The sequence below is a fragment of the Setaria italica genome, chromosome I (genome assembly GCF_000263155.2).
Source record: "Setaria italica strain Yugu1 chromosome I, Setaria_italica_v2.0, whole genome shotgun sequence".
Lineage (NCBI taxonomy): Eukaryota > Viridiplantae > Streptophyta > Magnoliopsida > Poales > Poaceae > Setaria > Setaria italica.
In genome coordinates, this window is record NC_028450.1 from 11,610,570 (window position 1) to 11,625,712 (window position 15,143).

The 15,143-nt window shown below is 44.7% G+C and overlaps 1 protein-coding gene across 1 annotated transcript; it reads left to right on the forward strand.

The window, feature by feature from the left end:
• The first annotated feature begins 4,436 nt into the window (after positions 1-4,436).
• On the forward strand, positions 4,437-8,443 carry LOC101780171 (GDSL esterase/lipase At4g10955). The gene is made up of 3 exons (XM_004952202.4): positions 4,437-4,692; positions 5,238-5,358; positions 7,272-8,443. Exons 2-3 carry the CDS (start codon positions 5,297-5,299, stop codon positions 8,245-8,247), a joined length of 1,038 nt encoding a protein of 345 aa, XP_004952259.1. The 5' UTR covers positions 4,437-4,692; positions 5,238-5,296; the 3' UTR covers positions 8,248-8,443.
• Positions 8,444-15,143: the final 6,700 nt, after the last annotated feature.

Sequence of the window (15,143 nt, forward strand, 5' to 3'; positions counted from 1 at the left end):
TGCAACAGACCAACACTACGAAGACATATCTCCTCATTACGAACAGCAGCAAGAGCATCCATTAGAGACACACAAGGCTCATGGGAAACCAGCTGAGCATGAAGCTGCTCAAACTCATCACGAAGATGGGTCAGAAAATCATGGGTGCGCCTAGTCTCCAGAGCAATTTTTTGAGCCTTACAAGATTCACAAGTGCTAGGTGATAATGGAGGACCAATAGAGTCAAGTTGACGCTACACTGCATAAATCTGAGCAAAGAACTCCTCAACTGTAGAGTCACCCTATCGCAATAGCTATTCTTGACATAGAGCAGCAATATATGTAGATTGACCGGTGGGCTCATAACGCTGACGAAGAAAAGCCCACATCTGATGTGCATGATCAAAGTCAACAATATCTGCAGAAAGACTCTCCTCCATACTAGCAGCAAGAACAACACCAGCACGAGCATCCTCATCTAACCATGTCCTGTATGCAACAAACTGCAACGCATATGATTCCGTACTATCATCAAAATCATCAAGCAGCTTCTTCTGCACGGCCTCAACAGCTGTGTCAGGAATAGTAGGCTTGACAGGAGGAGCTGGGCAGGGTATATCACCAGTAAGAAACTCCCAAAGACGAAGACCACGCATATGCAAACGCAGACGGGAAACCTAGTCACGATAGTTGGTGCCATTGAAAAGCACCAGGCATCGTAGAACCTGTACAGCACCGGATGAAGGAACAGGAGACGCCATCAGAAGTAGGTAGGCGGGCAGAGTAGATAAGTCACAGCAAATCCCACGCGAGCAAAATTGGATCACAGAGGCAAAGCGAATCCAATTGCAGAAGAGTGAATGAATTGGAACAGCGTCCCCTGGCCGACGGCGAGGCAGTGTGGACCGAAGCAACGCCGTCAAGCCGCGGACGGGCGCGGGCGAGACGGGCGCAGAGAAGCCCGACAGGCGGGCCGATTCTGCAGAGGCAACGTGGAAAAATCAGGCGGGGCCTGCGGCGACAAGCGGGCGGTGAGTCACAGGCGGCTGACGACGATGAGCTGACGACGACAGAACAAGTTGGCGACAGCAAAAAATGAGTCAGCAGCAGCAAAATTGACGAATGTGTGTTGCCAGGATTGAATTGATAGAGGAATATCAATCCAATCGATGGAAAAGGCAACGATGGTGGATGGGTAGCACGCAAGTGCAACATGCTTTTGGAACAGGAACAGCTAGGAGATTGAAACAAAACCTAAACCTAGTTTGGCTCTGTTACCATATTATGAATAGCACTTGTATTCAATATGGTGGCTCTAGACCCAAATAGATACATGTACAGGTATTAAGAAATATGCACAAAACCCCTTATACAATGGGAAAATACAAGAATACATATACATCTAACATATTCCTTCCATCATATGTTGAGAACATGCTCAACCTCCACACCAAAATCTGAATGTCTATGAGTACCATTTATATTGATTTTAGTACCCTTATAGGTAATGTATTTTTGGTAAGCATTTCATATTTCCTTTACCAGCCCCTACCGGTGCAACTTAAGTAAATTATACCAAGATCACAGCAATGGAATTTTAGTACTTCACATATTACATAACAGGAATTGTTGCTTAACTAGTATATAATAAACTGGCCTAAAGAGCCAGTACTACACCACCACAACTGAACCAAGCATTTCAATCGATAACTAATTACTAACATTCACAATAGGCTAATCGCTAGCTCAATCATGCAAATTTCCTACCACAACTTATTAGTTCTGATGGTGTCTTAAGAGAAACTACAATTTTTTACTAGATATAACCACAAGGAAATGAAGACGTCACAAAACAGTTATATAAGAGATTAGCACAATGCAGAACTTCAGGTACAATAGTGAACAGGTAACCCGAAGACAAACCTTGCAGAATCATTTCTGTGGCACCAGGAAGACCCAAGGCTTATCTCATCATAAATGCAGGGATCTGGTCTTTCTGTGTATCCTTTTATCTGCCTTCTACCCTTTGTGCAGCACTCAGCCCCTATCAAATATGTCGACTACACATTGATCCATCTTCAGGAACACAGACTCAGCATTGTATCCCACCTGATGTATGGTAACATTGATAAACCCGTCCTCAATTGTGCAATTTGACATCAGATTAGCATACACATGCCTGAGCAAATGGCATCAAACAGCCCCCCCTCGCTGCCAGACCTGTGGGTCCAGATGCAAATTTGAGGCTCCTTCACAGTTCACATGAACAAGATCAATCTTTGAATCATTGGCATGATAGCATGATCCCACCATCTCCAAATGCCACCGTTTTGAGAGCTCAATTGCGAAGAATTTTGAGGATACCAAATCCAATCAAAGCTGACGGTGCCCAACATACAGATCCTGTCGTCAACAAGCAGCATGTTCGAGATCCACAATGGCAATACACAGCCCTATTGTAGCTGAAATACAGATGGACCAGGCATGATCTTGCACCATGCCACCATATAGGATTACAGACACATGCCCGGCTGCTCCCTCCTCCGCTTTGAACTCCACTGGGAATCAAAAGTAGGACAACACATCGTTACCTTCTCTGGACTGGAGCTGAGTAGAACCGTACAATGTGTGTCCTACTCCCTTCTTCAGAGAATGGCCAAAGATGAGCAGTTGAGCATGCCTCTCGCTCTCGCGGGGTGAAGCGGCGCGCACCCCGCGCTTGTGACTTGGCCGTCGCGTCCCAGTCGCGGTACAAGCTGATTTTTTTATTTTTTGAGGGGGGCGGTACAAGCTGACGAAGCCTCTGCAATTCCGGCAGACCATGACTCGCGCGGATAAACAAGCGCAGGTGTCAAACCCGAAGCCCGCGCCGCGAAGGACGGCGGTGAGCTCTGCGAGGCTGAGGGGGCATCGGAACGAACTGTGGGGATTGTTGTCCCACTGAACGACCTGGTGATGAGGTAGAAGCCGTGGAGGCGGGGCGCGTGGTGGCCGCGGAAGCCGGGGAGGAAGTCTGGGTTGGAGGCGTGCCGGAGCCAGCCCGAGGACAGCGCCCACGAGACGGACGGGGAAGGCGAGGAGGAGGAGGTCGTCGCCGCCGAGCACGAAGGGATCGCGGCCGCCGCGGCGGAATGCCGCCACCACCGTCGGCGGTGTGGACTACGTGCTTCCCGAGCCCAGCTTCCATAGCGGCGCCACGCCACGCAGTGCAGCGCCGCGCACATTGGAGTGGAGGAGCACGGATTGAGTGGAATTCTGAAGGGGAGCAGCGCAGCGAGGAACGAGGGGTTTCGGGCAAGAAAGTTGATTTTGAATCAATGGGGACGAAATGGAACATAAATCCCCTCCGATATGAAAGAAACCAGGCCAAAATGTTCATTTTTTTTACTCAAATCATATGGATTAGGAGTAGGTTTTATCCGGATAAAATCGTAGTTACATTTCTATATTTCCATAAAATATAAATCTTTTAAGAATTTAAAAGAAATTAAGCTGGAGAAGGTGGGATTTTAACATAATCGGTAGCTCACCTGTGATTCGTTTCAAAAATAAAATTATTAAAAAGAGAAATTAAGCAGAAGGGGAAAAGTTATTTATACCCCTTCGTTAGGAAAGTGAAAAATTCACTTAAACTTTCTTATTTGTCATATTATGATTCAAACTCGTGACATCTGATCCTAAGATCTAGGGACGAAAATAGTTGAAAACTAAATCATAATGTAGAAAAGAAAGTGGGACATTCAGGATTTTTCCATATTTATGAAAACAGACAAACACTTCCTCTAATTTTTTACATGACAGATTAGGTTTGTCCTAATTTCTATGTCAAACTTATCTAACTTTGACCAAATTATAAAAAAATATAACAACATCTATATTAAAAAAATCAGAATATATTCCATGTCGATTTCAATGAAACAAATTTAATATTACAGATGTTAATCTATTAGATTTGATTAGTTTGACTTAAAACAAACCTAGTGGGATATGTAAAAATACCCGGATCGAGTATAAAATGGAGAAAATGATATTAAAATTAGTTGAATCTGAAAATTTTATATTTTGCTAAAAATGAAAACAGTTGAAAGCAAAATTATAATGTGAAAAATGAAAGCGGTCAGTTTGAGATTTATCCCGACTATTTTCATCACTACTGGAACTCAACACACAAAAAGGCTAAAGCAAATGAGAAAAAACAAGACATTCACTTATATATTTTAATAGTAGCCAGTTTGAAGATGAAGTTATATGCTGTTTAGAAAAGACAACCTTTATAAAATAAATAAATAGACAAGAGCAGGACCGGAGTAAATAGTTGCTGTTTAGGAAAATTTCTAGAAGGAAAACTGAAGAGTAAAGTTATAAACAAGAAAAAGAAATAGAAAGACTGTAATGTGCGGCCACTGGCCAGTTTGACCGTTGGCATTGGCGTTGGCGATTAGCGGGTCCGTGCGGTCGGTTGTTCCCCATAGCGCCAGAAGTTCCCAACCGGCAACCACCACCGACTGGGATAGTCGGATCCAAAGGCCGCTCGCCGCCGTTCCATTTCCCCCCAAACCTGTGCCCCGCCTCCATCCAGATCCAGCCATCCTCGCCTGCTTCCGCCGCATCCGCGCCCCTCTTCATTCATTCCCGCGGCGGCGGCGAGCGGGCGGGTGTCCGTCCTACTCCCCCGAGCGGAGATTGGCGTGGAGCCGGATTCTTCGTTTTCCGGTAAGGCTGTCCTAGCTTGCTTGCACGGGCTGTTCATTTCGCCGCAGAGTCGATTCGTTCGTTGTTCTCCTCCGTCAGCCATCGGATCAAAATCATTCCTTTTGGGATGGGGATTTGCTCCTGTACGTTAGCTTGTCGCGGATTTGTTCGCTGCAAAGGTGGCGGGGGCGGGTGCGCGGGTGGTAATTGACCAATTCCAATTTCCAGCGGTTTTATTTTCCCCCGAGTTTGAACCCACCTTCGCCCCTGTTATCGAATCGGCTTTTACCTCAGAGGAATGTCTTTTCTTTTTCCCTTTCGTTGTAGATCGTTCTCTTACCCGATTGGTTGGCACTGAAACGCCGCGACACCAGTTAAAAGCATCCAATTGCATTCACTTGTCACTGACATTTACCTTTGCTTGCTGTTCACCTTTCTGCTTAGCTTATCGAATGCTAGATAGCGACTTAAGTTTGACCTTTATTTATTTTTTTCAGTCCTGCTCTTGTCTATTATTGCCATGAGTATCATATTTTATATGCTGACTTCTTCCCTACCTGTTCCAGTGTTATGTTTTTCTCCAGTGGCGCAACTGTTCAACTAAACAGGAGATTTTTGTAGCACAATGGCTGTGGAAAGAGATGTGTTTGCCATCTCAGGGCCGACATATCTGAAATGTGTTGATTGGTATGTAGTTAATAGCTCCTCTCATCTTCAATAATTTTACATGACATTTTGTGGAATGTTTGTGGGCCATCAGAGGGTTAGGTTTGCAGAAAATGCTACATTTAAATGAAATTGTTCTCATGTTCTCCGGGAATGCAATCACAGTACATGAAGCATCCAAGTATTCTCTTCTGTAAATTTTAGTTTCAATTCTTTCCTGGGAATTAGAGAATTAAGTCGTTCTAATGAACTACGTAAATTCAAGACTGATGAAAAAAGAGAAGCACTAGAAGAAATGCGTGTTTAATTATTTATACCAGGCATGCATCTTCTTCACTCTTATAATATGGGGCTTGGGGTTGCTTTTAACACCAAGTTACCAATTAGTTCATGGCATGACATCACTGTCATGTAGATAGATGCTAGGCCCATTGTCTGCCCTTATTAGCCACTGTCATGTTCAGACTTGGAAATAATTATGACCCTTAACTCTTGCTAACCATCCCCACCTACTTCACCTTACTCCCACTATGAGCATTAGTGTCTAACTGTTAAGTTGTTTAAGGCACAACAAACCTCTCTATGTCTACTGAGGTTAAATCTCTCTAATGAAATTACTTGCCATTTTATCTTTATCACAAGCATTCACCATTGGTAATAAGATGTCAGATGATCTTAGTATTTGATTCTAGTGTGTCATTAATCTAGCTGAGTTTCAATTTCAAGGGAAGTTCAAATTGTTTGTCTTTATTGTTGTTTCACTTTACATTCCTTTTTGATTCTGCAACCCTCCAAGCTGCATTGCCACGGTTTATTTTGTCCGTATGTGTTTCAGGGTTTAGGGACCTGTGCATTGCTATGTGCAACTGCCAGTATGAACTTGTAATGTTCTGCATCACAAATATGTGGTAGACCCTTCTATAAAAAGGTGGCACAGGGGAGTTCCTTTGGCCAGAAAAAAAAATCACCATTGACAATTACTCAGTGGTCGGTAGCATGTATTACCTCTGGATTGTCCTTTCCTGTCCAAGTTCAGCCCTGGTCCTTGTTGATATTTCTTATGTTGGTACAAAAATAAATTTTGTATAAGTATGAAAAAAGCAAAAACAAGCCCATGCGAAGAAAATTACACAGCTCATGCTTTAGCAGCACCCTAAATTAGGTTTTTCTGGTTAGCTCAATACAGGAAAGTAATATTTATTGCAACTTATTTTGCGAAATTGATGGATTATGGAGCATACCATATTTCTAAGAGCAGTGAAATAATTTGTGAAATATAGCTTCTTGTGTTTTAGCTTTTGCTCAATCTATGTGCTTGATTGACCACATGACTCTCTCGCTACTCTTCATATATGACTGTTATGGATCGGGTTGCATCTCTTTAAATGTTTATGCATTAACAATAAGCAATTATCGTATGCAATCCAGACTTTTATCTGTTGCTAGTGTTTTGTTTAATTTCATATGCCTTCAAATAACATCATTTGTGTATAAGGAAATATTAGTAGAAGTTTGTATATATACATTGCATATATACTGTGTAGTGCTAAAACACTGAATAGAAATACTTTTAAAGTTCCTTATCGACCTAGCTCATTTGTTGTATTATCAACATTTTTTGAAATCATTGCTAGCTTAGATGGCACTTGTAGTTTCCATCTTGTTCACTTTTTCAGGTAGGCACAGGGCACTAGTTGAAATGTACTAGGAACCAATCTATTTGGATGACTTTTAGGGTTATGTTCACAAAGTCTTGGATATATCCTGCATTCTCAGTCTGAACTCTATCAACACTATTGGTTAAATCCATGATTGTCAGAGGTTTGTTTGATTTGATTGTTGGTATAGATGCAGGCATGTGATTCTTTTACTAGTATAGGTTTTACAATGCATTGAGCTGGGGATGTAACTTTCTCATTATCAAATGTCAAAAGGAACTGCGAGCACAATCGGAGATCTGTGGCTGCAAGCTTAGTTCAGGCTGTATATGTGTTGGAGAGAGACCGGCAACTAAATCGTCAATCTGTTGAAGCCTTGGCACCTCCATGGTGGGAATTCTTCCATTTTGAGCTGATTCGCAAACTCATTGATGATGCTGATATGTCCACATTTGGTGCAATATTTGAATTTAATCCTCCTTCAAGTGAAGAAGCTTCTGCTATGAATGCTCCAAGATTTGTCATTGCTTTCAGAGGCACCATAACAGAAAAGGATACCATCTCTAGGGATCTTTCCCTTGACCTCCATCTTGTACAAAATGGTCTCCATAGGACCTCAAGATTTACCATTGCAATGCAAGCTGTTCAAAATGTCGCCTCAGTTTTCCCCGGATCCAAAGTTTGGCTAGCAGGCCACTCACTGGGTGCAGGTATGGCTATCCTTACCGGAAGAAACATGGCTAAGAAGGGTGAGCTTTTGGAAAGCTTTCTCTTCAATCCACCCTTTGTCGCTGCTCCAATTGAAAGGATCAGAGATGAAAGGGTAAAGCACGGTTTCCGCATCGCAAGAAGTGTAATTACTGCCGGATTAACCATTGCAATGAAAGGTAAAACTGAGGGGAACAGTCAGAGATCTGTTGCTGAAGAATCTTTCAGCATTTTGTCATCATGGACGCCATATCTATACGTCAATCCAGGAGACCACATTTGTTCAGAGTACATCGGGTACTTCCAGCACCGGAAGAACATGGAGGATCTCGGCGCTGGATTTATCGAGAAGCTCGCAACACAGAATTCTATAGGAGATCTGTTCTTCAAGGCATTAGGGTGGGAATCAGAACCACTGCACCTTCTTCCTTCTGCTGACTTAATTGTCAACGTGAGCCCTTCACCTGATTTCAAATATGCTCATGGCATCAGCCAGTGGTGGCAGCCCGAGCTGAACTTACAGTGCAGTAAATATCGGTACTAATAGTAATACATACACTGCTGGGGAAGGATTATTCTTAGCTGCCGTTTTCTTTTCGTTCAGTTTATTCATGTGGTTCATTCCATTTATGTGGTTCATTATTTCAGACATAAGATTGTAAAATTTGTTGATTAGTAGTTACTACAGTTATCGGATTAATGGTATTTATGTCCTCTGATGTGATTATTGGCATTTACTAGTTATGCTGTACAAAATGCATTATTTATCAAGCATGTCTATGCTTCAAGCTTTACATCTATCTATGCATTATTTAGCTTATAGATGCTATAAACTGAAACATCAGAGTACACTTATAAATTGCCATTGCAGGAAAAACTGTAGATAAAATGGAAAACACAATGAGTTAAGAGAGATCAATAAAAGTTTCGAGGCGAGGAGAATGTCGCAACAGACCTGGCCCGCCTGTGGGCTACCATTGCACCGCTAGGCTTGAAGAGGGCCACGTCATGGGGTAGTTGGGCCATGCTGAAGTTGGACTTGGGCTAAGATTTTGACCAAACAACACTCTTCAAGCTTATTCGATTATCTAGTTTTCCGAATTTGTTTTCATTTTTATACCTTTTATTTTAGTGTTTTGCAAAAATATATATCCCCAAAAATGCAAAATTATACCTTTTATAGCCATTTGAAATAGCCATAGCTGCTTGAATTGATGGAATGTCTCTTGCACCCACCTTATCGCCAATTTAATTGGCAGAATGTCCCGTCTCCACGCTACGTACCTTAAAAAAATCGTAACTTTTTCATATGAATTTGGATGGGGACAATATTATTCAAAAATTATAGATCTCCACGAGATTTACAATTTTTAAATTGATTTTTTTAATTTGAAGCTATTTTGGTGTTGAAATAATCGATACAATGTTTAGATATAAAATTGAACAAAAATTGCTTCCAACACTCATGGGAAAAATTTTCCATCAAACAAAAGTTCAACAGAAAAATGCCATCAGCTGGTACACACGAAAGTATCGATGAAATGAATACAATTTTCATATCAAGCATGCATATTGTTCACAAGTACAAGAATAAACAAAAAAAATTACTGATAAACAATCACAAGAACAGCATCTTGGTTCACACACAGGTACTTTTGTCATCGCAGCATGGAAAGAAAGTACATACTTTACAACATTAGCACTTTGGTTCAGTGTTGGAACCATGAAAATAATTACAGAGTTAGAATTTAGATTAGAGCTGTACATCATATCTTGGACCAGATGACTGAACAAAACAGCTTAGAAAACTATGTTCTCGGTGTCAACCCCTATGGACCTCCAAAACAGCTGGTCCTGCTGGTCTAATCCATACTGTTGCTCTGCCGTTGGTTCTGCATCGGCCAGCAAGTCTTTGCCGTCAAGTCTAAACCACTCCAAGGTTTCTTCATCAGTATCTTGCGCCGATTCTTCGCCTGCGTAGGCATGCGCCGCGCCGGAGTCTTGATCGGCCGTCGTCATCGTCGATCCATATGCACAACTCGCTGAACTGCTGTTGGTTGCTTGGCAGTCGTTCTTGTCGTCCGGCATGGGCATCATGACCATCTGTTGCTGGTGAGTCATCGCTGAGATGCCTTGGTCAATCGGAAAAGGCAGCGAGTGTTCTTGCTGGAAGATCGCTGGAACACTGGTGTCGACGGCAGCGGCGGTGACGGCGACGCGAGGTCGCTTAGATGCTGGTTCACCGGTGGCCTGGCAGTCGGACTCGTCGTCTGGAACTCGCTTGCGCCACTTGCCGTGGCCGGTGAAGGTAACGTGGCAGATCTTGAGGAACGGGCACGGCGGCTCGGTGAGCGTGTACTCGTGCATCACCCACCCCATGCTACCCTTCTTGCCGCGGCCCATCTGCAAGTTCAGGTTGGTCCTCCTCCACTTGATCGTCTCGCCGCAGATGCACGAGCTGCCGGACTCTTGCCTCTGCGATACCCACGTCCCGTCGCCGGGGCAGTATCGATCCTGGCGAGCAACTTCGTTGTTGGTGTGCACGAAGAAGTAGGCGTTGCCGTCGTCGACCAGGCCGTGGCGCTTCAGGAGGTTCCACGGCAGGGTGTTGGCGGCGCTGTCGTCGTCGATGACGACGACGCCGGGGAACCACGACGGCTCGCCGCGGAGGCGCGGCAGGAGGAAGAACTCGACGAGCTCGTCGTCGTCGGGGCGGAAGTTGACGCCGGGCGGATGCCCGAGGATCTGGGCTGCCTTCGTCGACATGGTGCGGTGGTGGTTTCCCTCTGTTTCTTGGAGGGGAGAGGAATCTGGCGAGAGTAGTAGTGGCTGCACCTTGATCACGATGGGAAGGGAATGGGTTTCTGTGGGATTTATGTTGCCCATGCCTTGCCATGCGATCAGGTTGCACTCGTCTTCAATTCGGTTTCCGAATTCCGAGCCCGTTGCTGAAGCAATGCCGGAAACCGAGATTAAGTTGGCCGTTTGTCTCCGACTGCCAGCAGCTTCGCGCCTGGAAAAAACGCAACGGCCACTGCTCCGAAGCCTCCGATCGGATTGCCGTCGCCACGTTCCGGTGTTGGATTGTGCAGGTGATCAATGGAGGCCATCAGGCAAAAGCGCAACGCCATTGCGCGCAGCTGACTGCCGGCGCATTCACCGCAGCCAGGGAGAGGAGGTGGTGCTCGATCTCCCGGCAGGCCGCCTGCGGCTACGGCAGGTAGGGCAGTAGGGGTGCCCGCCGAGGCCGAGCCCGCTCGCCACCATGGATGCCTCCGACGCTCCGACTCCGGCTCGAAGCTGGCCTTCCTCCGCTGCTTCCTCAACCTCCACCCGCCGCTCCTCCATGGTTTCTACCACTACTAGAGAACTGGGTATTACACTACGGAAAAGCTAAAAATTGCCGAGTGTATTTTTTTTGCCGAGTGTTTTTTTCGAGCACTCGGCAAACAAGCTCTTCGTACCACATGTTGTATGTGGGGAGTAGAAAAAATTTCATGGTGCACTCGGCAAATAGGATATTTGTCGAGTGTCAAATAAAAAACACTCGGCAAACTACCCTCTTTGCCGAGTGTCAAAGAAAACCCTTGGCAAAGTGGGTACTTTGCCGAGTGTCAAAAAAAAAACACTCGGCAAAGAGGGTGGTTTGCCGAGTGTTTTTTTAACACTCGGCAAAAAATATTTTTTTTTCTCTTTTCACCATGAAATTTTTTCTACTCCCCACATACAACATGTGGTACTCCATGTTAAAATTTGGTATATTTTTGGATTTATTTGCTATATTTATTTCATTAATTGTATTTTAAGGAAATTTTTGGTATAAGTCAAATTTGAACTGCAAGTGATTCAAATTATGGAACAAAATGAGTAGAAAAATGATATTCATGTTATTTGGCCCAATTTGAGACCTGACCTGAAAAGAAATTTCGAATATCTTGTTCAGGAAACACGACCATGAACGTGTTTCAGTAGTATTTTTAAATTGTAAAAAAAACAAGCAAAGTCTGAAAATCATGAGATTTATCATGATGTGATGATATAATACGTGGAGGCTGTGGAAAAAAATTGAGAAGGTTTTGCACATTTCATCATGTACAATGATTACAAACCGAAGCATCTTAGAAGAAGAATAGTAACTTTGAGAGGATTCGATAAGATTTAGAGTCGAAGTGACGGTCGAGTTTGGTTTGACTACAAAACTTTTTGTATAGTCAATAGAGAATATATATTAGTTTGTGTCAAAATTTGATATTTTTTTGAAACTGTTGGATATTTTTAAATTTTTTTTCAAAAAACCTTTACCGAGTGTCCTACGTGGGACACTCGGCAAAGAAAACCCTTTACCGAGTGTCCACGTAGGACACTCGGCAAAGGGCCAAACCCACCCGCGTCGCATAGCAATTAAGACCCCCCACCCATCCGGCGGCCTGCACCAGACCCCCCCCACCCGTCCGGCGCACCCGCGGCCGACGTCCCCCATCCCCCACCTTCCTCTCCCGCCGCCGGCTAACCGCCGCCGCCGCCGGCTAACCGCCGCCGCCGCCGCCCCTTCCCTCCCTCCCTCCCTCCCTCTCCCTCTCCTACTGGCGCCCCTCCCCCTCCTCTCCCCTCCTCCCTCCCTCGCGTGGCAGCCCCGCCCCTCTCCCCAGATCCGGCCGAATCCAGCGGGGAATCCGCCCCTCCTCCCCGGATCCGGCGGGGACTCGCGTCGGGGGCCCCGGATCCGGCGGGGACTCGCGTCGGGGGCCCCGGATCCAGTGGGCGTGGATGGTGGCGGCGGGCGTGGATGGTGGGGCGACATGGATGGTGGCGGCGAGCGTGGATGGTGGCCGGCGGCGGCGACGGCGTGGATGGGAGCGACGTGCTGGTGGTGCGGCCGACGGTGTCGGCGTACCTCCTCTGGATGTGGCATCGCCGCCTCCCCCGGTTCCGGCGCCGCCGCCTCCCCCCTCCAAATCCGCCCCTTCCCCTCCCTCTCCGGCGCGGGCGGCGTCCCTCCCCTCCCTCTCCTCCGGCGGGCGGCGCCCCTCCCCTCCCTCTCCTCCGGCCCTTCCCCTCCCGGCTGGCGGTGGTGGTGGTGCTGGCGGCTGGTGGCTGGTGGTGGTGGCTGGCGGTGGCGGCCGGTGGCGGTGCTGGCGGTGGTGGCCGGTGGTGCTGGCGGTGGTGGCGGTGGTGGCGGTGCTGGCGGTGGTGGCGGCGGCGGCGGAACATGTTTTTTTTTATTTTTTTCAAAAATTGGATGCCGAGTGTTTTTTGGCCACTCGGCAAAGACTTTGCCGAGTGCGCGACAGAAAACACTCAGCAAATCTGTGTTTGCCGACTCAAAGTTTGTTCGCCGAGTGTATTTTGCCCTTCGCCGAGTGTCCCTGGCACTCGGCAATTTTCTTGTTTCCCGTAGTGTTAGTACCGGTTCGTTGGGTGCATATCTTCCGAAAATGCATCCAGGATTAATCCGTCGAGATAAAAGGGGGCGGTCTTTTATCACGGGTCCCTGAACCGAATATAAGACCCTCTTTTAATCCCGGTTTGTAAAACCAACCGGGACTAACGGGGCTGCCATGCCAGGCGCTGGACATACCCCTTTAGTCTATAATTTCGTGCATCACATATCTCTTTAGTTAGTTGAGAGTTTTTTTTATAATTAATGAAATCAATCAAACTATATATAGTATTTTAACGAATCAATTTAACTATTACATACTTATATATACAATTCTTATACAATTAGATAGTATATGTACAATTCTTGATTTGTATATATATATAGTACAATTAATTCCTAGCTAGCTAGCTAGCTATATAGCTCTAGGATCTTTGTTGAGGTCTTCTTGTCGAGGTGTTGCTCAGTGCTTCTTAATTTCATCCACTGTAATAAAATTCTCCTGGTGGACATCTAGCAGGAATCCTACGAGACTTTCGCATATTGCGTCTATTCTTTTCTTCTCCAAGATCTTTTCTTGAATATTATGCATCTGTAATTTGGAAGTGAATAATGTTACACGAACAACTAAATATAAGGAGCTAGAAAAGAATTAACTATTAATAGTATTATTTTATATTATGTACTTCCTGCTTTTCCTGCGGCGTCAACCTAGCTTTGTGTGACATAAAACTTTGCATGTTCTTACAGATATATTACCCACATAGATTATTATGTCTTAAGCACTACAGTGGGAAAAACAAGTTATAAAATATTCGTCATGTAGAATGTACAAAATATGCAAACTTTATACGTATCTGGAAGTCTATGTCCCATGTAAGTTTTTCTTGGAATGCACCTTGGTGTCGTTTTTTGATGAATTGTTTCCATGCCCTACGGATTTAAATAATGAATGATATAGTGTTAGGTAAAAATTTAGGAAATACACTTTTGTATTGAGATAAAGGTCCAGAATTATTAATTACAAGTGTAGAAGGTCTTGAATCTCTTGGTACTCTACTAGTGGTTTCCTCAAGGAATCGAGGGCGGTAACTCGGCTTCTATCAGGCTCAATTACTATTAGGATCCAGTGGTAACTGTGTACATAAATAATCATTAATCAGATAATGAAAAGGATACTAAGATAGATGGTATACGTACGTACAAACACCCTCCTTCACGGCTTCCGAAGCCGCGATGTACTCGGCTTCTGTCGTAGAATCAGCCTCCATCTCCTGCTTAGAATTTAGCGTGAACACAAATCCTGATTGTGATTTTGAATCATCTCTGTCGGTTTGAAAACTAGCATTGGTGTAACCTGTTACAACGAGCTCCTCCTCACCTCCATCGACGAGTAACATATCTTTAGTCCTTAAGTACTTAAGAATGTTTTTCACCGCTGTCCAGTGACTTTCACCCGGATCAGACTGGTGTCTGCTTGTCATACTTAGCGCATATAAAATATCTGGGCGAGTACTTATCATTGCATACATAATAGATCCAATAGCCGAGGCATATGACACTCTACTCATGCGATCCGCTCATCAGCAGTCGAAGGACACTGAGTCTTGCTGAGATGTATGTCATGTGACATAGGCAAGAACCCTTTCTTCACCTCTTCCATGCTGAACTGCTTCAACACTTTGTCAATGTAAGTATCTTGGCTTAATCCTATAAGCCTTCTCAATCTATCTATATAGATCTTAATGCTCAGAATATATGCCGCTTTCCCTAAGTCCTTCATCGAAAAACTATTTTTCAGAGAAGTCTTTACGGACTGAAGCATAGGAATGTTATTTCCAATCAGCAATATGTCATCCACATATAAGATTAGAAATACTACAGAGCTCCCACTAACCTTCTTGTAAACACAAGACTCTTCTTCGTTCTTGGTGAAGCCAAACCCTTTGACCACTTCATCAAAACGAATGTTCCAACTCCTAGATGCTTGCTTCAATCCATAAATAGATCTCTGAAGCTAGCATACTTTTCCAGCATTTTTCGGATCGACAAAACCCTCG